The sequence below is a fragment of the Harmonia axyridis genome, chromosome X, assembly GCF_914767665.1.
Source record: "Harmonia axyridis chromosome X, icHarAxyr1.1, whole genome shotgun sequence".
NCBI lineage: Eukaryota > Metazoa > Arthropoda > Insecta > Coleoptera > Coccinellidae > Harmonia > Harmonia axyridis.
Genome location: NC_059508.1, coordinates 3345785 through 3370271, shown reverse-complemented (window position 1 = coordinate 3370271; position 24487 = coordinate 3345785). Strand labels below are relative to the sequence as shown.

General features: G+C 34.0%; 4 protein-coding genes and 1 long non-coding RNA gene across 10 annotated transcripts; 1 reads left to right on the top strand and 4 right to left on the bottom strand.

Moving 5' to 3' along the window:
• Positions 1-242: 242 nt before the first annotated feature.
• On the bottom strand, positions 243-4349 carry LOC123686714 (ADP-ribosylation factor 6). Of its 4 annotated transcripts, none has more exons than XM_045626955.1 (3): positions 4198-4303; positions 3984-4118; positions 243-3122 (listed from the first exon to the last, which is right to left on the bottom strand). In XM_045626955.1, the coding sequence occupies exon 3, from the start codon at positions 3092-3094 to the stop codon at positions 2567-2569; it is 528 nt and encodes a 175-aa protein (XP_045482911.1). In that variant the 5' UTR covers positions 3095-3122; positions 3984-4118; positions 4198-4303; the 3' UTR covers positions 243-2566. The 4 variants fall into 4 exon arrangements, with proteins under 4 accessions (XP_045482911.1, XP_045482909.1, XP_045482908.1 ...); XM_045626953.1 differs by having other exon boundaries at positions 3994-4118; positions 4198-4302; XM_045626952.1 differs by lacking the exon at positions 3984-4118 and having other exon boundaries at positions 4198-4349.
• LOC123686715 lies at positions 3506-5845 on the top strand. Its single transcript, XR_006748488.1, has 2 exons — positions 3506-3632; positions 5643-5845. It is a non-coding gene; the product is annotated as an uncharacterized LOC123686715 (long non-coding RNA).
• Positions 5846-10521: 4676 nt separating this feature from the next.
• Positions 10522-13411, bottom strand: LOC123686062 (protein ABHD18). Of its 2 annotated transcripts, none has more exons than XM_045626019.1 (8): positions 13116-13411; positions 12971-13068; positions 12728-12910; positions 12417-12665; positions 11925-12014; positions 11531-11663; positions 10958-11423; positions 10522-10753 (listed from the first exon to the last, which is right to left on the bottom strand). In XM_045626019.1, the coding sequence occupies exons 3-8, from the start codon at positions 12845-12847 to the stop codon at positions 10705-10707; spliced, it is 1107 nt and encodes a 368-aa protein (XP_045481975.1). In that variant the 5' UTR covers positions 12848-12910; positions 12971-13068; positions 13116-13411; the 3' UTR covers positions 10522-10704. The 2 variants fall into 2 exon arrangements, with proteins under 2 accessions (XP_045481975.1, XP_045481974.1); XM_045626018.1 differs by having other exon boundaries at positions 12971-13055.
• A 2201-nt stretch (positions 13412-15612) lies between these two features.
• LOC123685811 (uncharacterized protein C7orf26 homolog) lies at positions 15613-24069 on the bottom strand. 2 transcript variants are annotated; one of them, XM_045625699.1, is made up of 4 exons: positions 23868-24069; positions 18266-18431; positions 17633-18183; positions 15613-16250 (listed from the first exon to the last, which is right to left on the bottom strand). In XM_045625699.1, exons 2-4 carry the CDS (start codon positions 18351-18353, stop codon positions 15771-15773), a joined length of 1119 nt encoding a protein of 372 aa, XP_045481655.1. In that variant the 5' UTR covers positions 18354-18431; positions 23868-24069; the 3' UTR covers positions 15613-15770. The 2 variants fall into 2 exon arrangements, with proteins under 2 accessions (XP_045481655.1, XP_045481656.1); XM_045625700.1 differs by lacking the exon at positions 23868-24069 and having other exon boundaries at positions 18266-18582.
• Positions 18445-19337, bottom strand: LOC123685812. The gene has a single exon (XM_045625702.1). The coding sequence runs from the start codon at positions 19335-19337 to the stop codon at positions 18591-18593; it is 747 nt and encodes a 248-aa protein (XP_045481658.1). The 3' UTR covers positions 18445-18590.
• Positions 24070-24487: the final 418 nt, after the last annotated feature.

Genomic DNA, 24487 nt, shown 5'->3' with positions numbered 1-24487 from the left:
GATTTGTATAATCAATGCTCAAGAATTCCCAAAAAAAAAGACAGATGAATTTGTAAGATTCTAGACTATTCAAAACTTGAAATTCCAGTTGTGAACCAATGACAAAATTCATGAGTTAATTCAATCATGAAACAATTTCCATCAATATGTCTCAGCTTGCTACAAATCGATAGTCAAACGATACTTACATTTCTGAGAAATCATTGATAAATGTTATGAAATAAGTTAATAAAAAAAAGATGCTAGATGTAGGCAATTTAATTGACACTTTACAATAACGTCAGGGTAAAAAACCGACGAGCTCAAGTTATTCTGTACAAAATAATTTTAAAACAAATTCAAAACCATATTTATAATCATAAATACAGATAAATCATAAAATATTTTTTTTTTATTGTTGGATACTATACTTTGAAATTTTCAATAGATTACACAATAGAATAAGTTTACATACTTAAAGCATATTTTTGGAGATAATGCACAATTGTTCCCAGAACTATCACTATAAAACAGCACTAATAAAAAAATTTGAAAATATACTGCATAATCCAAAATGTATGTAGATGAAAAAATTTATCGTTGCAAGAGAACAACAATGTCTTTTGAAAAAATAGCTCTGTATATTTTTTAAAAACTTTCAACAGGCTTTCTCTGCTAGTTCTAAGTAATTTTCAACATCAAAACGAAACAAAGTGAATCTTCAAAATAAAAAATACATTTCATACTTTCACAAAATTGGTAGACAATAATTTTTGGAATTATAAGAGAAAAAGTTGGACTGAAATTTCATCTACCTACCAAGCCTACTCGGAGATATACTATTTATAGCTAATTCCTATGTGTTTCACAGAAAGGAAAGTTACAAGTCACCTCTCAATGATGACCATGTAGAATAATTAAGCATTAACAATTTACTTATTGAAATTTTCCCAGAAAAAATGCAACTACATAAAATTTCAACACTCAAAATGATATATAGTTTTAACAAAAAACACAAAAACAAATTCTGGATAATTTAAAACAAACTACATATTTGTACTCATCATTCTTAGAATACTTACCAAAGAAGAATGAATACAAAACAATTAGATAAAAAACCTATCTTTAAGAATTTTCATTTACTTCATGAAATTTATTCATTCAGATTGAAAATTCTAATTAAATTAGAATATTCGGCAATTCAGTTTTCTACAAATTCAAAACAGCAAAAATCAGAATAAATGAGGATTTAAAGGTCATTAAATTGAAAAATCACGATTTAAGATAAATGAGTAAAAACATAGGCTTGCAAGAATTATTTGGTAGATATCTCCTCTATATGATCATTCAAGAGTATATTTACAAAAAAATTGTTAAATAAAATATAGATCATTGCTTAGTTGTGCAATATGAGTTTTTTCAAAATTTCATCCTTAAAATAACAAAATGTTTTTTTCTTCCATCAATTAATTCAAACCAGATTAGGATGCTGTGTCGTCTAATATCTGGATTTGAATAATCATAGCATCATTATCTTTTTTCTTTTTTCAATAGAATATCAATATTCATATTATGGAATGCGTCAAATATCACATTTAATATTCTTCAGGGTAATTTGGTACATACTCCATCGTAAATGGTAGTCGGAGAAATGATCAGATAAAATAAGAGAACACTGAGTAGAGGAACTGGAAGTTTACCAAATACCCTGATTTGTTTGGTGGCTATTTTCGCATGGATTTTTGGGCCATTCTAATGATTACACCTCTCAATATCAAACTACTATTTAAAAGATACATTTGGAGAAGATCTCTGAAGAGCCTTGATATGTAATCTACACTAAACCATATCAAACATTGTTCAACATAGACTTAAAAAAAACGATTTGACTTCTGAATAAAATTTCATATGTCTACCGAAAAGGCACTACATGAAAATGAGACTTCATTATGCACCTATGATCAGAATATTGCTATTATTTCATGATCACAATTGAATTGTTACCCATCCATACAAGTAAGCAAATCATGTTGCATTGATAAATGCATGGCAGTTCAGTGTGTAGCTTGAAATTGATTATTAACTGAAGATCTCTCAATTTAGGTGAAAATGCAAATGGAACTAAGAAACCAATGTTCTTAAATCTATCAGTCTTTAGTTTACACGAAGGTATTTTGGTAATATCTGATGAAGAGGCAATGGAGATGTGACATACAATAAATATTGGTATTGACATTGAATATTCTAGATAGAAATTTATTTAAAAAAATAAACAGATATCACCTAAAGTTTTTGTTACCTAAGGTTTGAATACTAAATTAAACTAAATTAATACATGATTTCATCCAAATAATAGGTAGCTCACATCAGAAAACATCAACTTCATAACGCTCACTTCTGTTCAAATGCAGCAACAATATTTTACAATATAAAACAACAAGTTAATACATAATACGAATTTAATTATTTACAATATATTACGAACGCTTGCTTTTTAACTTGCTCCACCGATAAGGAGCCATTTCAAATGATTTTAATGAGTTTCATTAACCCGTGATTGTTAGGTCACAATTCAAAAGGTGAGATGCTATAACTTATGGTTGCCGGTGAGCCATGTTAAACCTTCATAGAGCCCGTCCCCAGAAGTAGCGCAAGCTGGTTGAACATACCAATTCCGATCTCTTATCCTAGTTAAACCAAGTTTCTCTTGAATCTCATGAGGCTTCATCGCCTCTGGCAGATCTTGTTTATTGGCAAATATCAGTATGATGGCATCTCTCATTTCTCTGTCATTTATGATCCGATGTAATTCTTGCCTAGCTTCGTCTATTCTATCACGATCGGCACAGTCAACTACAAATATCAACCCTTGAGTTCCCGTATAGTAATGACGCCACAGAGGTCTTATTTTATCTTGCCCTCCAACGTCCCACACATTAAATTTGACGTTCTTGTAAGTCACTGTTTCCACGTTGAATCCAACAGTTGGTATTGTGGTCACAGACTGCCCCAGTTTCAATTTATACAAAATTGTCGTTTTACCAGCAGCATCAAGACCTAGCATCAATATCCTCATTTCCTTGTTTCCGAAAATTTTTGAGAGTAGTTTTCCCATGATGCTGCGTATTTTCTCCAACCGTTATCTGAAAATTCAAATGTTCGATAAGAGTTGCATATCCAAAACTGGAGATTTCCACAAAATATAACATCAACTTCATTTGGTAAGAGGAAAACATTATTATCAAATTCATAGGATTCTACTATCGAAAAATGAAAGTATGCAAGTTATTAAATCATAGGAAATTTGAACGAACTAACTCAAAATTTCCTTACCATTAATCAATTTCCAAATGTTATTATACTTTGAAACCTGTGAATAATTCCATAAAATAATGATATTATTTCAAAATTGTATAATAATTCTCCTTGATTCAGTGAATTTGATGAGGAAAATTCACGATATCAAAACTTATCAGTTGTGGTTTGATTGTGCACTGAATAATCTGATACAAAAATCTTCTATTGAATAGGAATCAATCCACTTGAGAATATGTGTCACCACTAGTTCTATCCAAATTTCTCATTCAAAGGTTCAATTGGACATATCTGCATAAGTTCACCCACACAAATTATCATTTCCTTCATATCACATTGTGAGTAATATGTAGCATAGTTCACCAAGATTTTCAAATTATATAAAATTGGCAAAATGACTATGTGGTCATATCTAGCAATCTGCATTACACTAGTTCAACAAATTATCTGTCAATTTCCACCAAGATTCTGAATCTGAGAATTTTAGAACACCGAATTTTACAATTATATCATTTTATAATATCAAATCATCAGCTTCTGAATAGCGTAATCAAAAACTATTAGAAAGGAAAGAAAATAATTTACTTTCTAAAGGTGTTTTACTGTTTTTGTAAAAGAGATTCAGTTTATCGAGGTGAAAAATGAATATAATTCCAGAGTAGTTTTAATGAATTAAGATTAATACGCACTCAAACTTACGAAAAAAATGAATACATGACCAAAGTAAACGATTTTCTTGGAGTTCCCATTTTCACTGATGTCACTCAAATCGCGACAAACATCAATTCAAGATAGGCGTGTTTGCTTCTAGTATGGCGGGTCATCTAACGGAACAAAATAAGCGCATTCGCAAAATCGACACAAGACAAGTGAACACCTTCAAAGGAGTACCCAAATACGTACCATTCAACATTCACAATTTTCACGAAATTTGGAATTTTCCACACTCAACTTCAAACCCTTGCTCCATATTGCTAAACCGGCCTACGAAAAGTTGAGAGCACAGAAAACTGACATTTAAGAAAGTTTGGGATTGGGTTGCAAGTTGCAATATCTGATCTGACTGATGATGACAAGGTAGACGAGTTCCAAACGTCAAAAGTGAACACGCTCAGTTTTCTGTACAGTGTAACACTTGCTTAATAGATGGCGTCTAAACGAAAACACCATATACCTAAAATCCATATTATAGGATATTAATTGGTCTTTGGGAAACACTCATTTTGCCGTATTCATAAAACTGAAGGATATTCTTGTAAGTATAAGGTTGCAAGGATATACTCTAAGAATATGTAAAGGGGATGTTAGCTTCTATGTATCGCCGCAGATTCCACCCCTTCTTCAGGGAGCATCGGTCATGCCACGGGGGATATTACCCCCCTGGATTCATAACTGCATGACTTACACCCAATTCTTGACCAATGCCTTTCTGATAGACCTATACTGAGATAGCGTAGACATATCATCATTTTTAAGACGAATGATAACGCACCTCCCAGAGTTTCAGCATTTTATTCCCAAAAATCTTTTGGTATTCAGCCATCGCTTCAACTGATCACTATACGACTGAGTCTGCTACTGACCAATCTCAAAATTATTGAAGGATATCCTTTTTATTGAGAGTAAAAGAAAACTTTTATAATTAAACAAATACTTTTTTGTGAAGGATTTACTTATACTTTATACCTAAGTATAAGTTTTTACTCGGAAATATTATGAATGCGAGCTGAAACATACCTTTTTCTTTATGAATATATGTCACACTATTTTAATGTTATTATTTCGTTTTCAAACGTCTACCCTGTATATGTTTCAATTTCTATATTTGAAACCGTTCATAGTGCATTCCTCATATTTCATTTATGTATTATGGAATCTTGAATAACATTTCAATCAAATTTCAGACAGTTTCAACGATATAAAATCTAAATTTTTGATTCAACATTTTTTACTCTTCATTGTTAAACTTTCCACTAATCTCTAATAACAGATATAATAGATATTTCATCATGTTATGGTGAATACCATCTGAACACTTCGCTCTATAATTTGTGGTCGAAGAATAAGTAGTTATCAACAACACAACTTTTTCTCAAAAAAACATTTTTTTCAATAACAAAGATAAGATTAAACCAAATGGAAGAACCTTTGATTTTATCAGAAATTCAAAGTCTTAATTTTTAAATTTTCTGTGAAACTTCAGATATCTACCTGTTCTTCGAAACTGAATTATAGGGAAAATGATGCTGTTATTTGGAGACACATAATATTCGATGATTATATCGATGAAAATATTGAAAGTTTTTCATATCAAGTATAAAATGTCAATAATTTTTTTCGATTTGCAGGATTGGCCCTCATCAATATTTGAAGCAGGACTTCAACGGAGATGACAAAGACCAGATAATTATATTTTTATTATGTATATGATCTATAATTAATACAAACTCCTTGAAAAGAATTGAAAATATTAATCGTTATATGCAGAATAATTATAATTTCTGAAATTGTATTCCATATGTCGCTATTGAAATTAAATAACTGAAATATTTTATATCGTTTCATTCACCTTGAATGGATCATCTTCAAAGAGAAAATACACATTAGAGTCTTCTCTAAACGAAACACTAAGAATAATGTTAGAAGTGCTCATCAGAACAACAACCCTGTTGAAAATTTTAACTTACTTTTGTATTAGAAGCATAGAAAGGGCCAGAAAATATAATATATGGTGCTGCTATTTTGCTTCCCAAACCACACATCATAAATGGTAATTTTTCAGATTCAAGAGACACAGGTTAAGATTTCATTTTCGTGCGTAAAAAGGGGAAATTACAACGAAAAATCAGGAATTTGGTAACAGAAACATATGACACCGGAGAGGTATATCAGGAACACGAGTATAATTTAATAGGCTACACATCAAACTCATTTGTGAATAATTGGTTGCCTATAGAAGATTTGCCACCCGGATAACTCCTCATTCATCATATATTACGAATTTTTGAGTTTGAATGTGATTTTCGTGTGTGAAATGGGTGAATTCAAAAATCAAAAATTTGGTGTCCGAATTTGGGAACAGGAACATATGAGATCGAGGAGGTATATCAGGAGCAGAAGTATAATTGAATAGGCAAAACATAAAACTCAATTGTGATTGATTGGTTGCCTGTAGAAGATCTGGCACCCGGATACCTCCTCATTCATCATATTTTCCTGATACGAATAATTGAGTTTGAATGGAATTTTTGTGTGGGAAATGGGTAAATTCGAACGAAGAATGAAGAATATTGTGTGCGAATTTGGTAACAGGAACATATGAGATCGAGGAGGTATATCAGGAGCAGAATTATAATTGAATAGGCAACACATAAAACTCAGTCGTGATTGATCGGTTGCCTATAGAAGATATCGTCGGCTAAGAGTGTAAATCTGCTATGTCCATAATGAACAATTTCACAGGAGACCAAAAAAACCGCACAGAACAGTGTTATAATAATAATAATAGGAGGGTTTATTCATGAAAATACATTCAATAGAGTTTATTGAATGTATTTTCATGAATAAACTCTCTTATTAATATTATTATAACACTGTACTGTGCGGTTTTTTTGGTCTCCTGTGAAATTGTTCATTATGGACATAGCAGATTTACACTCTTAGCCGACGATATGCCACCTGGATACCTCCTCATTCATCATATTTTCCTGATACGAATAATTGAGTTTGAATGAAATTTTTGTGTGGGAAATGGGTGAATTCGACGAAGAATGAAGAATATTGTGTGCGAATTTGGAAACAGGAACATATGAGATCGAGGCGGTATATCAGGAGCAGGAGTATAATTGAATAGGCAACACATCAAACTCAGTCGTGATTGATTGGTTGCCTATAGAAGATCTGCCACCTGGATACCTCCTCATTCATCATATGTTCCTGTTACGAACTTTTGAGTTTGAATGTGATTTTCGTGTGTGAAATGGATTAATTCGAACGAAGAATCAAGAGTTTGGTGTCCCAATTTGGTAACAGGAACATATGAGATCGAGGGGATGTATCAGAAGCAGATGTATTATTGAATAGGCAACACATCAAACTCAGTCGTGATTGATTGGTTGCCTATAGAAGATCTGCCACCCGAATACCTCCTCATTCATCATATTTTCCTGATACGAATAATTGAGTTCGAATGAAATTTTTGTGTGGGAAATGGGTAAATCCGAACGAAGAATGAAGAATATTATGTGTGAATTTGGTAACAGGAACATATGGGACTGAGGAAGTATATCAGGAGCAGGAGTATAATTGAATAGGCAACACATCAAACTCAGTCGTGATTGATCGGTTGCCTATAGAAGATCTGCCACCTGGATACCTCCTCATCCATCATATGTTCCTGTTACGAACTTTTGAGTTTGAATGTGATTTTCGTGTGTGAAATGGGTGAGTTCGAACGAAGAATCAAGAATTTGGTGTCCGAATTTGGTGTCCGAATTTGGTAACAGGAACCTATGAGATCGAGGAGGTATATCAGGAGCAGATGTATAATTGAATAGGCAACACATAAAACTCAGTTGTGATTGATTGGTTGCCTAGAGAAGATTTGCCACCCGGATACCTCTTCAGTCATCATATTTTCCTGATACGAATAATTGAGTTTGAATGAAATTTTTGTGTGGGAAATGGGTAAATTCGAACGAAGAATGAAGAATATTGTGTGCGAATTTGATTGTATGATTGGTTGCCTAGAAAATATCTGCGATTCAGATACCTCCTCATTCATCATATATTCCTAATAAGAAAATCTGGGTTGAACGATATTTTCGTGTGTAAAATGAGTATATTCCATCATAAATCAGAAATTTGATGTTCGAATTCTGTAACAGGAGCATATGAGATCGAGGAGGTATATCAAGTGCAGGAGTACAACTGAATAGGCAACACACAAAACGTTTTCGTTTATGATTGGTTGCCTATAGAAGACCTGTCACCCGGGTACCTCCTCATTCATCATATGTTCCCGTTACGAATTTTTTAGTTTGAATGTTATTTTCGTGTCTAAAATGGTTATATTCGATCGAAAAATCAGAAATGTGTTGCCTAGAGGTTATTTGCTATCCGGATATTTCCTCATTTATCATTTGTTTCTAATAAGAAAGTCTGTGTTGATCGATATTTCGTGTGTAAAATGGGTATATTTGAGAGAAAAATTAAGAATTTGGTGTTCGAATTTTGTAACAGGGTCATTATGAAATCAAGGAGCTATATCAGGAGCAGGTGTACAACTGGATATCAACACACAGAATGTGTTCGTGTATGATTGATTGCCTAGAGGTTATTTGCTATCTGAATATTTCCTCATTTATCATTTGTTCCTAATGAGAAAGTCTGTGTTCGAACGATATTTTTGTGTGTAAAATGTGTAAATTCGATCGAAAAATCAAGAATTTGGTGTAAGAATTCTCTATCAGGAACATATGAGATCGAGAAGTATATCAGGAGTACAACATGGATACCTCCTCTTGCATCATATGTACTCCTGCTGCTGATATACATATTCGGTCCCATATTTTTGAAATTTACTAATTTCACACACGGAAATCCCAAACATAAAAATTCGTATCAGGAACATTTACAGAGGAGGTATATCAGAAGTAGGAGTACAATTTCATGTAATTAATAAAAATAATTCATACATCATAAAACAATATTTCAGATATATAATTTCAACTGCGGTAGATAAAGTATATTTTTAAAAATTTCAATACTATTGTATACATATAGCAATTGTTAATTTCAAATTGTTCGAAAGATTGTGTTTAATTACAGAAATAATTGAAATGAAATGAATGTCTTCTTTTTCATTGTTGAAAACCTTCCTCACTTTTATTATCATAGATGAACGAGAACCAAGTCTGCAAAGTGAAAAAAGAATTTAAATTTGCGTTTCGTTATAAAAAACTGCAATTTTTTTATAGATAATCTGGGATTTGGAGATTTACCTCCCTAGATTCTATGGTTAGAACAACGAATTTTTCTCTTCAATGTGATGACTTCAAATAATCTGCCTCCCTGAATCAATGCTAAGAGAATACAAGAATTACGACATTTGATTTAAGAAAAAAAAAAACTTTAATATGGAAAAATAAGGAAAGCTCTAACGTGAAGCCATTACTTTTTGAGCGCTCGATATTCATGCGACAATAATGACATTGGAGACCACAGAACTGAACTTAAATAAATGTGGTCTCCAAGGGCGCATAAGAGTACGTATGAACTAGGGCCGCAAGCTCATCACTTCACATCAGTGCTTTCTTCATTTTTTTCGATATTCTGCTCGAATTTTTTATGGTTCCGATTACTCTATCAACACGAAATTTTGCCCGAAGCTTGAATTGGTTAAACAATATATACAAGCAAAATTTCAACCCCCACGGATTTTAAATCAGATGAATATTGGATTGTTTTTTTCTTGAATTTTCTATCCTTCTGATTATGTGATCGGCTTGAAATTGTGAATAGATAATGAAATTTCAGATGGACAAGACAAGATGTACCTAATTTCATCTTACCACTTTGTTTCCCATGTTGTGAGACCACAAATATTTCAAAGAATTGTTATGGAAAAAATTTGTCATATCTGAAAATATCACAAATTAATCAATTGTTCAAATAATCATATAAAATACTCACTTTTAATTATTTTTCCTATTCAGTACGAAAAATAATTCATAAACAAATGATTAATTTAAATAGCGTATTCCTACTTTCACAAACTGAGGCTACTATTTATTTACAGTGATAATACTACTACAAGTTCAGATCTGCCTTTTTTTGGAATATATCTTATTTCACCTACTATCCTGTGTTGTCAGTCTTCATTAAAATCTTGTTCTCTACTCCTCAGAATGATTGTTTTTGAGAAAAAATTCACCGATTCTTAATTTTAGTATTAAGGTGCTTCTTGTTTGTCCAACAAAGGTTCCAGATAATAATTAGTAAATAGCTTATGTTTATTTTCATATTGATACCTCATTAATTTTTTTAAGGAAAATAAACTGCAAAACTGGATATTCTATATGTTGATATACATTTCATCTCAAATTTTTTCAACGTTTTCAAATGTTTGGAATCAAGGAAATGTAGCACCTACTGGTTTGTATTCAACTACATCATTCAATTTTCAAAAAATCTGAAGAAAATTTTAAGGTTTCAAATAAAAAAAGATTCTTCACAATTATCTATTGCCATTGAGAAAGTTGTTCTACAAATATCACCAAAGATTTGAAATTTGTATTTGCTTCATTTATAAAACATATCACAAAAAGAACGAATATCATTCAGGTACTGTTATAATTATTTTTCGAAAATATTGACTCAAGCAAATAACTCAACAAATAAAGACCCATTTCAAATACTTAACTTCTTGGCTCTTTCGAATGCTTCTACTATGGAATTACTGAAAATAAAAACACGAATTACGTCAACAATTGAAAAAAATAAATAGAATTTGAATTGAGAACTAAATCTTTTTATGTACACACACAAATTATTCATTATCAATAAATATTTCCTTTTGATTTATGAACAATAAACCGATTGTGTTCAAACAAAGATTCAATATGTCGAAAAAAAAAATTAGAATACCTGATTTTATACTCACATAAATAATTGCCTATACCAAATATAGGCACTCACATGACCAGCGTCAACGTACTTAACTGTGGCACCTGGCCATATATCTTCTAATCTTGAAGTACCATGCCTGGGAACATAGCCATCAGCTTTGGCACATATAGCAATAATAAGAGAAGTATCTACTGGTACAGAAAAATTTTTCAGATGAGTGCATTCATCCATGACACCCTTCATAAACCAAAGAGCTTCCTTGTCCCTGTTTTTCATTTCAGTCATGTATTTAGAACTTAAAGAAAGTGGACTAGCATCTCTTAATAAATTGAGGATTGGCATATCTTTACTAAGAAAAAACTTTTTAGTATCTTTAGAGTGTTTGTATGCTATGGTAGGACAATTCGATGTAGCCTCTTCTTTGATCAAATTCAATACTTTGTGAGGCGTAATGTACGTCAATTCCTTCTCTGGTAGCCCTAACAATGTGAATGCGTTTTCTGAAAGGAAATTTTGGAGACACTAATTATATAAGAGCAAATTGTGAATGGATGAAATATCATGGCACAAAATTCAAAACGTAAAGCTTTTTTCAAATTTCATTTACCTCTTGGAGCGATGCTACATTCAAAGGGATTGTCAACAATTTTACATATTTTTGAGAGGATGTTCTGGTAAGATTTATCAGCCAAATATTCTTCTTGCAACAAGTCCCAGTCTATTGATTCACTCATAACACCCTGTAAGCATTTGTTTCAAATGTGATATTGTTATTTGTAAGGGCGTTTTTTCATTTGCCAAATCGAAATTGAGGACATCGGTAATATGACATCGGGGCACCTGAAATATATAAGAGTAGACGAAATAAAGAGACAAATTGGTATATACTACATGATATTCCTTACTGCCACCGATATCAATTAAAAGAAAATGAAGAAACGCACTCACGCAAAAAAATGAAAAATGATTAAAATCAAAATAACTTTATAAAATGGATATACCTCTGTGAAAACTGTTGAAGCAGTGGACCAGGAAAGGCAAGGCACTAGAACTATTGGTGCAGGCCAATTTGAAGCAGCCAGAGATGCCATCTAGTACAAATAAAAGAATTCTAAAAGTTGCTGGAATATTCATGAGAAAACTAAATGAGAGTGAAACAATCTTTCTTTTCAAATAATGACTATTCCATTTTATGCAGTAGACTCATTTACTTATACCTTATAATTATTAATTTAATCAATATGATCTACAAATCAATTTATAAAATACTTTTCATATTTCCTACAGTAAATATAAATATACCCTATTGAAGCTCAAATAATAAAATAATTGTATCTTTATAGAACTTACTTGAAAAGTGGTACATAAAACTGAATTATTTCAGGTAATAAAAGTAGCTGATGACCAAACGAGTTTGTACCATTGGAATAACAAGTACAAGAAAATTGTCAACGGGTTAGAAATACCATAATTTTATAAAAAGTTTTACTAACATGCCCACCCATTGAGATACCAGTGACACCAAGTGGTCCAAGTCCTAGCTGGACACACCAGTTCAACAGGATGATACATTCTAGTACCAAACATCCTCCCATCACAAAAATGTCAGATACATATCTCAGACTTGATCTAACTTGTTCAGTAGGTTTTCTTAATCCATAATATGGATTCTCAAGGATAATAGCACCAATTCCCTTCTGAAGCAGAGGTTTTGCCATGATATTTCTCCTTCTCCAAAAAAACTTGAATGAAAATATATTATTAAAGACTATTGCCAAAAGAAAATTGTTAAATTGAAACTTACATGATCACCTGTACCGGCTAAATGAATGCAAACAGGTTTGAAATTAGTCGAAGGCCATTTAGTTGGCAATATCATTTGAAAATAAGCTGTTCCTACATCAGGAGTTATTAAAGATGGCATATATAACGCTAATGGACTCGTAAAGCTGCCTTCTATTATTTGACAATCGGATCTCTGCTCCTTCTGGAAAATTTGGTGAATTTTAGTTAATATCAAAATGACTTATAAGTTTTCAAAACTCACATTGATGATTTTAATAGGATAATTTTTCGGTACTAAGTTGAAGCATCGTTCTCTATTGGAGATAACTTTTCTAAAGTCGAATAATCTGAAACGTAAAACTGATTCAATCCAATAATGAAACAATGGTTGATATACCCATTCTTACGTTTTCAAAGTCTCTGGCGAGCCCCAGCCTTTTGAAAAGAATTTCGTTAAAAGAATTTTTCTATAAATTACATCTAGCCGACTAACAGGTGTTTTAGGCATTTTTAATTAGTGACTGGAAATAATAACCTGAGCCTGAGCTACCAATGAGTTTTAAAGCAGTAACATTTTTGTTCAAATTGAAAAATGAAGTATATATGTATTCATCATGTTTTCAATTGCTGTCTCTGATTAATATTATGGAAGATAACAGATGACTTATTAGTGAGAAACAAAAGAAGGAATAATATTCTTATTGATATTAGATCTAAATTACTAAGCAAACTGTCAAAGTCATTGTGAAATGAACTATTGAAGAAGAAATATTTTTTAAAACATCAATGAAATTATCATCAATGCATAAATAGCTAATTCTAGTCATAATTTCGAGCTATAAGAATCACTACACTTCCAATGATATTCAATTTTTTTAATTTTTACTGAAACATGAGTAATATCTTGAAAATGTCATAGAAATATATATTAGCATTTATGTAGGTACCATTTCAATCTAAAATATTCCAGTACTAATAATAAAATGAAATCCTGAACATCGTCCACAATTATACATTTGAAAAGTCAAATAATAAATTCAAGCTTCGCTTGAAAGGAAAGGAATATATATTCTATTAATTATAACTGATATTTAGGATGCGCTCCCAAATTCGCAAAAAAAAACAAGAATTATAATCTAACTGTTGAGCTGTCTCTCATCAGCTATGTTGAAACTTGGAATATCGTCGGCTAAGTGTGTAAATCTGCTAAGTCCATTTTGAACAATTTCACAGGAGACCAAAAAAACCGTACAGTACAGTGTTATAATAATAATAATAAGAGAGTTTATTCATGAAAATACATTCAATAGAGTTTATTGAATGTAATACTTTTTTTCTTTTGTCTCATATCATAGTTAAAGATTAACTTTACAGTACAAGGACCGCACAGCAGCCCCATGCTTTATTTATCAATTGCCTATTAAAATTACCTCTATATCTATTCTATATATGTAGAACAATTTTCATCGAAAATTTAAAATTAAGTGCCAATAATTGTCATACCCCAACGAATGCTGATTGGCAAGCACTGGCGCAGATGCAATTTACTTATTAATTGCTAATGCTAATATCAAAGACTAACTAGTAGTCACAGATTTAGACAGGTTGTCTCGTAACTTTCAACCAATCAGCGTCAACCATTCGAGACGTCACCCGGTTTACACATTCAAATAAATAACATTAGATTGAGATGAAATCGTTGGTTTTCACGGATTTTCTTATTAGTTTAATCGCGTACATCGTTTGTAGCCTATCCTGAATAGTCTTTAATATCTTCAATCATAAAATAGCTACGATGAAATATTACAACCTGTGTAATCTACAGACCTTGAACCTGTGTAATTTATATACCTTGGTACGGGATGGGATCCTATATGGATGATTGGAATCATTTATAAAGACCTTGTATTTCGTTCTTCACGTTGAAGTAAATGACAGGTTTTCCCCGTTTTTTCTTTTGATCAGGTCTAACAAAACCAACAGCGCTGACTTTTCAAACTAGCCCATGGTCGTAGTGTGAAAATTCACAGAAAGTATAGTTTTGAGAACATTTATTATTATTATAATTAGATTTGAATCAAGGACATGGTCCTGTGAGATTCAATATACATAAAGAGCATTACAGTCATACAAGCAGTTGGGCACAAGAGAAGTACATAGCAGTGTTTAACAGACATATAGAAACAACCAAAATATGTAGGAAAATAAAAACAAGAAAAATAATATTATTATTGACGGTTCCATATTTAAAATTCCAACCTCGTTCTACTTTTCTAATTCGGAAATAAAGATTTGGATTTCTAATATTCATTAATATCATTGATTATTAATTGTTTAGGAAAAATATATTGACAAAATTAATACAAATTTCAACATGATTACATTCAAATAATTTTAAAATCGATGAATATTTATTCGAATAATTTTCAACAAATTTAGAACAAAAAAAAAAGATAATTAAACTGTCTTGTCTTTAATTTGTAAATATATATATATATATATATATATATATATATATATATTGTCTCCAGATATCAGTCGAATTCCCTTAATAGATTCACGATATATATATATATAAATATTTTTTTGAGAAAGAGCAATACAAAACATTAATTTCAAACAATCAAGCATATGTGTCGATGAATCTCAGTATTAGCAGAGGAAATGTAACGGGGCATCATACATTTCAACGTATGATACAAGAGAACAGATAAAAACCTCAGCAAAAACTCTGTCTCCCCGTATCGGTGTAGTGACTGGTTTGTGTAAACGTTTACAAAATAAATAATATTCTTATAGAACTGTAAAACTTTGAGTTCTTTAAATTACAGCAGCATGGCAATTTGCCAATTACTAAATACAAAAAAATTTCAGTGTAACACAAAATTAAACGAAAGATGGAGATATATTAAAACTGTATACTATATTCTTGAAAAAAAGTAACTCACAAAGTTCTACAGCAATTTGCACATAGGGTATTCAGAAACCCTTAATCAATTTAAGTAATAAATATCATATTAACTGATATAACAATGACAATAAACGCACATCAGAAAAATTCATCACTTCATCTGTTTATGGGCATTCATTACAATTTTCATCAATTTATTATAAGGCAATATTAGCAGTTGACTTACTAATTCATCTACTTTACCATATACACATTTTACAGAAAATGCAATTTGAACAGCTTGAGCTAACCTATTTAGGGATTTTTGTAAAGGCTCATGATCAATTATATTATTCAAACTTTTGTTCTTTTTCAAATTTGTTACATATGACATAATTGATCGAATTATATCACAAAGACTTTGAGCTGAAATAGCTTTAGGAGGATTTGTGACAGGTATTTGTAAAATACTTTCTAATAATGCAAGATGAAGTTCCCCATAAAGCAATGAGGCCTGGTTATATAAAGGTGCTAGAACGCACCATTTTAGAAGACCCGCAATTGGAGTGTTCGATTCCATTGCTATAGCTCCAGAAGGTAATATTGGTGGATTTTGTTGGGCTGCTATGCACAAAGAATTATTGTTTGAAATCTGAAAAATCAAATATGAATTATATGAGATGAAAAGCATTGCAATTTGTATACTATGAATTAATATATCCTTTTTGGCTTGTGTTTTAAATGAACTGTCAGAAATTGTCACGTAAGTGAAAATATGCCACTTCCAGATAACTTCCCCTCCCTTCAATATATTCTGGTATGCGTGAGAATATTGAGATTCAAGCAGCATGAGGCAAGTTGTTCAAAAGTGACTACAACACTCCTCTAACCTTTCAATACCTTTTCAGGATTTCAGAGTTTCATCAATACATGAAACTCGTCTTTATCCACTTTTCAAACAACAACAAATATAGCGTCACTTTTCTTTTCATTATCTCGATCCAGACCTGACATGTTTTAAAGATTGGTACTAACGAAAAAAAAATTGGTATGGCACTGGCGGTGCCATCTGTGCGCCAGGCCTATGAGTTATTGAATTACGTGTTATATTTGTATGGAAAAAGAGATATTCAACTATATTCTGAACTCTATAAAATATCGTTTAAAAATCATTTGTGAAACTTCATCAACAGAGAATACTTAAGTCTGCAGAAACAGGTCTAAATAAAAATCTGCCAAGATAGACCTAGGGGTGGATAAACCTCATCTTTTGTCTAACAACACTTTGTGGAGTTTCTACATAATGGATCACGTTTAGAGATGATAAAATGGCGTAAAGAACTTCGCTTCTAACTGCACAATTTTTTTTTGTGTGAAATATTATATGGTTAACGTTTGCAAGCCCGTAGATTGGCTCAATTGCAATTTTGGAATTCAAACATGGTAGCATGTCACTTATTGCATGATTTATAAGTGTATAAAATAGAATAGAAATTGTCTTTCACTTCATTTTTGGCTCTTACACATTTCATAACATAAACTGTCAAAAGATTACATTTTCACTAAGATGTCTAAAATAAGGATGTGTTGACTGATTAGATTTTGTTTAAGATCATTTTGGCGACTTGGTTCAGCATAGGCCCCCTTTCTCTCTTTTCTTCCTTAAGATGGTGCTATTCAAAAAAATTGAGCAGCATCATTTTAAAATTCTCATTTGTTCTGTTAGAAGTTGATTGACTTTTGATTTAAACTCAAAAAGGACATTGACAGAAAGATGACGTGAGCGCCATAAGAAACAATGCGGAAATCAAGTGAAAAGGGACCATTCCATTAAAATCCATAAAGACTAGTCGCTTGAAGAGTCGCCACTTTAATATTGAGGTCTTTCAAGAGTAAGTGGCCACACCAGTGTTTTAAACATCTTAATTTCCCCAAACATTTCTGAAGTAATATAAATGAAAAATCAAGTAGGTTTGTGTTTATAATGCAACTTCTACTCTAGTATTGTAAGAGCAACTGATTTATGATACTCACATAACTTGTTACAGTTTCTAAAAATTTGGTCGGTGGAAATAACATATTTTCATCTTTTTCGATGAAATAATTCTCAGCTGATGCAGTTAAAAAGTTTGCAACAAATTGAGGAGCAATCTCAGGTAAAACACTCAATTTTGAGTTTCCAGATGGTATTAAAACAAAGTAGTCAAAAACTATCACATCAGCTAATTTACAACTTATCTCGGAATTGTTTCCTAATTGTTGCATCCAAGCAGTAGCAGAAATCAAAATACTAGCACATTGAACTCCTGCTGCAATAGATACAAGCTTTCCCAATACACCTATGCGTTGATTCGCAGTAGTTCCTGTAAAGAGAGATAAGAAAACAGTATTTCTCGTAGATTCGTCTTCCAAACTTGTGAAGTAATTGAAAAGAACCATAACCAGTTCAAGTTCTGACGTTGCTGTTAAAGGAGTAGTCCGCTTATTTCCTCTTCTGTCAATTTCATAAAATATAAATTCAGACATAAGAGCCAGACAAAAATCCATGTGTTTTATATTGGTTGCTCTTGCACACACTAATTCGCCTGCAAATATGAAGATAAATGTATTACCAAATCTATGACTGATAGAATTCCAAAAATGTTTTTACAACAATTTTGAACTAACCAATTCTTACAAGAGCTTCTTTTGCACATAGTGGAAATTCCAATTTTCGTAAGGATTGTTTCAGTACTATATCTGAGGTTACAGACATTTTGAAGCATTGAAAATCTTTGCAAACGATTGATAATTTTCACAACTATCTTCTTCTTCTTCTTCCTTCTCTGTTTAGCTGGGAATTTTACTTATAAGATTGTGGTATAACAGTTCTATCTTTAACTCTATGCTACTGTATCTGTAAGCGGTGGGGTAAAGGGGAAAAAAAAGGGTGGTGGGTAAGCGACATGGGTCAAAAACACAGGTATTAATCTAAGCTGATTAAGCATGCTCACTACAGCGCTATTCTACATTTAACAAGAAACTCTATCAATAGGTCCAGCACATCAAGTCTATCACTGAAAATAGCCTCATATATATTAATTGGCAAAGGAAACCTATGCGAGGAAAGTGCAGCATATAGTTCAGCGCTGGCGCTGAAATTCTCTGAACAACCGAAGAAAACGTGGACAATGTCCCCTGTAACCCCGCAGTCGCAAGAGTCGGAATCTCTGAGACCCATTCTGTGAAGATAATGTGGTGTTAAGCAATGACCGGATCTCAGTCGCAGAATAGTGGAGATAAAGCGTCGTGGTCGATCGACCTTATTGAACCATGAGGTATTGGACAGCGCACTGCCATCGTAAAATGTCGCATAAACATGTGCCTTATGTGCGCAGATGTCAAAGAATTCAGCTGTCCAGCTGTGTTTGAGTTCTTTTCCAAAACGAGGCCATAGTTCTTGAGGACCGGCAGGGATATTTGGAGGATCTCCTGAATATCTACCTTCATTGGCCAGAATATCGGCTATGTCATTGCCATGAATATATGAGTGAGAAGGTATCCAGAGGCACTTAATGACAGTCCCCACAGTTGTGGCTTCGTGAAAAAGCTGACAGGTCCTCAAAGTGATCGGGTCTGTGCCGGAATTAAATTTTCCACGCTTGAGAGCCTCCAGTACACTGAGCGAGTCGGACACAATAAGAGCCCTCGGAAGCCTGTGCTGAAGGGCCAACTCAACAGCACTGCCTATAGCGTACATTTCAGCTGTGTATATTGACCAGTGGTCGGGCAGGCGGGCTGAAATCCTAATCAGGGGGGGAGGGACAGAATACACCGTATCCTACCGAGTCGGGGTCTCTGGACAAGGAGGCATCGGTATAGAGGAGATGGTGTTATGGGAATTTCTCCGATGTCAGGGCAGTAAATCCCTGGGGATTGGAAATCGAATATTAAGGGAGCCCTGAATTGATGACGTTTATCCTATTAAGTCTAACCTGTAGAGATACGTTGAAATATGGTATATTCCGCATTACCCTAATAAGTTGTTTTTTTGGTGCGAGGTCACTTAAAGCTTGGAAAAGTGGTGGCATGGTTGTACGTGCCCACAGGTGCTCAAAATCTTCATGATCGCCAATCACTCTGAGAACAGGATGATTCTCAATCCTGAAAATTTTAGTAATGTACTTATAAGCTAGCCATCTTCGTCTGTAAGACAGCGGCTGTTGAGCTGCCTCGAAGAGAATTGCATTCGTGGGAGTGGTCTTGAGAACAGATAGTGCTGTCCGAAGGAGAGCATACTGAGCTCGAACCAAGCGTTTCAAGTTTGCTTTGGAGCATCTTCCATATAGGATGCTAGCATAGTCTAAATGTGGCAGAGCAAGAACTTTATAGACTCTCAACAGAACCGCTGGGTGGCAACCCCATTTAGTTCTTCCCAGCGCTTTAATCACATTCTGCGCACCAGAGATCTTAGCACAGGTAATGTCAATTTGCTTGTTTCATCTAAAATTGCTCTCAAGGTGAACACCAAGGTATTTCACCGATGTCTTCCAAGGGATTGTTTGGCCACAGCAGAATATGACTGGGAGATTGTTGGGAATTCTGGACTTAACAAAGATCATAGCTGTTGATTTGTACGGAGAGAGGCATAAATTCCTATGGGACAACCAGTTGTTAACACTGCTCACATCTGCTGTAAGTTGCTCAGCCATACTAGACAGATCCGTACCACTGATTAGTAATCCAAAGTCATCGGCGAACTGTATTGCCAAGGTGTTGGGTGATATGATACCAGAAGGTATGAGGGAATATAGATTGAAGAGTGGAGGGGCTGATACTGATCCCTGTGCCAGACCAGAGGATGTAAAGACAGGTCCCAAAATGGTTCCCGCTGAAGGGAAGGTGATATACAGAGCTTGGTTGGTGAGGAGCTGCATTATAAGATTACTTATTTGAGGTGGAATATTAGCCGCCTTTAAGTCTTCTAAGAGTACAGAGGGAAGGACATTATCATATGCCCCCTTGATGTCAAGAAATAGAGCCATCACTCTCTCACCGCGACTGAACGCTCGATACACGAAGCCAGATAAGTATGCAAAACAGTCGTTTACAGACCGACCCCTTCGGAAGCCAAACAAAGCTCTGTCCGGACCTATGCGGTTCTCGATAAGTTCCTCAATACGGTTTTTCAACAATGTTTCCAGGATTTTAGAAATACATGGAGAAAGGGCGATTGGTCTATAGCTAGACGGGGTGTTGGGTGTCTTGTCTTTCTTTAGAAAAGGCAGAATTAGCGTTTCCTTATACTCTGATGGTATAGTTCCAGACAGGAGGAGGCCATTATAAATACGTAGGAGGTGCAATTTCGCAGACATTGGAGCATTACTGAACATTTTATATGACAGGCCATCCAATCCTGGGGCCGAGTCTCTCCTGTTTGACAGGGCTAGCAGAAGTTCATCCAATGTGAATGGTTCACAAGTATCAGAGAACAACATGGTGGGCGTTGTACTGGGCGCATTCCCCGAAAGTCCGCGTAGGATAGAAACAAGGCAGTCTTTAGAAGGAGGGGACACCAAGTTGGAACTCGATGCACCTGAGAACTTTTTTACTACCTTCCACATTTTATTGATCTTTATAAAATCAATTTCCTCACAAAAGGTTCTAAAAGAGGTTTTTTTTTTGTCTCTTATCAATCGCCTGCAGTGAGCTCTCGCCTGTTTGACAGCAATATAATTGACTGTGGAGGGATCAGAACAATATTTTCTGAAAGATTCTCTTTTATTTTGTACTACCAAGGCGACTTCATCATCCCACCAGTGAACTTTAAAATTGCCTCTTGATGGGGATCTGTATTTAGGTATGAACCTATCAGCTGCTTGGACTAACAGGTTCAGGAACTTTTCTGAGTCGGCATCCGTGAAATCTCCCAGGTACAGTTGATCACTGAGATATGAGCAGTACCCCACCCAATCAGCCTTTTTTAAATTGTATTTGCGTGTGGAAAACATTCTATTTGTATTAATATCTCCATCAAAATGTCCCCCTCCCAGATTCACCAGAATCGGAAAGTGATCGCTCATACCGCAGTCAGGTATGACACTCCATGATGACGTTAGGGCAATCAAGGGTGAGCAGAATGTTACATCAGGAGCACTAGAATTGACACCCGGAGAAGTCAACCTAGTGGGGCTACAATCATTGAGAAGAACGAAATTTTCAGCGTGCAGAAATGATTCCAAAGCTATTCCATTGCTGTTTCTGACTCCAGATCCCCAAAGGGGATGTTGCGCATTTAGGTCGCCTATCAATATGAATGGAGCGCAAAAGTGTTGTTTCATGGAATCAAAATGAGCTTGAGACAGCCTGATATCAGGGGGGGAATACATGCAGAATATACGTAGAGATTCCACTTCAAATGACAGCAACTGCACTCTGTTGGGTAATGCTAGGTTGGTCAGTAAGACCGGGAAATAAGCGATACTACATTTGACAGCAGCAGCTATTCCACCATATCCATCGTTTCTGTCCTGTCTCATAAGTGAGTAACCATGAAGTTGAGCTTTTAGTGAAGGGTTAAGAAATGTTTCATTAAGTAGAATAATGTCGGGATTGTGATCTTTGATAAGTACCTTCAAATCAACCAAATTGCGCATGAATGAATGAATATTCCAGTGCAGTATTTTTAGATTGAACTCTATCGTGATAGGTTTACTATAAATTATGAATGACAACTGGAACTGTGATTGGCAATTTGATTGGCTTTTACTTATTTTATTTATTATATTATTGGATAGATAAAGAATAAATTCCACTGGAGCCTGGAGGGAAGGCCTCCATGCTCCAATCAAATGTTTCCATACTAAAGGAGTTATTATCATTATCTGTTCTATCTCTATTTGGAGATTCTTTGTCGTTAGGCGATGTAGGTAATGGTGTCTGCAGAATAGACTCAGTTATAATGATTTTTTGCGGAGGGTGTGTATTAGAAGTGGTTGAAATTAAACAATTTGTATCATTGGGGGTATATGTGATTTTTCTTTCCTCTTTAATGGGGAGGGTTTGCTGGTTAATCGAGAGACATATGAAGGTTTACGGGGTTGAAAATTATGAGTGGGAGTAGGATTATGATGAGTTGGAGTAGTATTATTTTGGGAGATTGGGGCTAGTGGTGCAGGGAATTCTGATGGTAATGGAGCTGATCCACTGCGTGTAGCTGTATTGGCTTCATATAAGGAAAGGTTGTGAATTGCCATAAGTTCTCTAATTCTTACTTGTCTAAGATATTCTGGACAAGACTTGTCATTAGCCAGATGGGAACCTTTACAGAATACACAGTTTGAAGAATTGTTACAATTAGGTATTGGATCATGAGAGTCTCCGCATGTTGCACACCTAAAATTTCCTCTGCACTGTGCCTGAATATGGCCATAGCGAAGACACTTGCGACATTGTATGACTGGAGGTATATACAATGATACCTCTGTTCGAATGCTAAACAGCTCAAAATATTTGGGAAGAGACGTGCCTTGAAAAGTGATAAGACATGTTCCAGAAGGTACTTGTGTTGGTACGTCATTATTTCTTATAGTTCGTTTGAACCTACGGACTCTAAGTACAGAAGTGCTAGGGGACATTCCCACACCATACTGTATAATATCCTCATCTGTAATATCAGAACCAATATCCCTCACTATACCCATAGATGTAACCATTCGAGCTGGAATGTATACTTCATAATTATCTGCCGGAAGGGTATGATTGTTAACAAACCAGTTAGCCTGATCACCAGTAGCAAAGTAGACACCAGTACGCTTTAAACCCTTTCTACAGATATTTTTTATGTCAAGGTTATTATTATAATACGTTTGGTGTAACAATTTGCCAATGTTCATGGGGTTGAGATTACCTATGTAAATGGACCTCTATCTGAGGCATTGTAACTAAACGACCTCCTAGGACTTACTGAATTGACATTATTATTTGCATTAGATAAAATCTGTGATAGATTATCAATTTGATCAGCTAGTTCACCATCATGGGTGTCAATAGCTGTCTGTCTCAGTGCTGCAATTTCCTCATTCAGGAGATTAAGATCTATTCTATTTGGGGATTCAATATTATTAAGAGCATTTGATGCTCTTGGGGATAATAAAGACGAGACCCGGGGGTGACCCCCGGGACTCTCAATGGACATTTCAGCCCTAGATGTGCCGGGTCAGTTAATGGCGTGAAAGCAAAAACAAAATTCAAATATTATAACCAGCCTAAATTATGTAAAAACACTCACCAGGATCTTCACAGACCCCAATTAAATGGAAAGGATTGAGGGAAAGTCACCGGTGAAAAAAACTCCCTTTTCACAACTATCTCCTTCGTAAAGTTATTAGTTAGGAAAATACTCTAGGTTTGAAACGACTAAATTTTGTGAATGAAATTCTGTTTATATACACCTTTATTCACAGATGAGGCAAAGCTGTCAAGTGTCAATGTCAAAGAAAGTAGAATCACAGACCAGTGGTACCTTAGAACATTAATAATTATCCATAGACCTAATATCCATGGATATTAGGTCTATGTAATTATCTAAGAGTGGTATAAGTACAAAATATGTACTTATGTATGTGCTAATATCTAATATCAGTAATCAATAATGAAGCATAGATCAACGAATTATATATATTTGAAAGTTGACGGAATATGTGGTTTAAATGAACATTTCAATTCAGTTCAGGACGGTGAAATTTGAATTTTAAGTTCTTGATTAGACGAAAAATAAAGTATCTAAATATAATAATATTATCATTATATATTAACCCTTAAATTGAATGTTAGGCGTCTTGATTTATCAGAAAATGCTCTTGTTGAAAAAACAACGATCGATATAGTCAGCCTCACATAACTTACGGT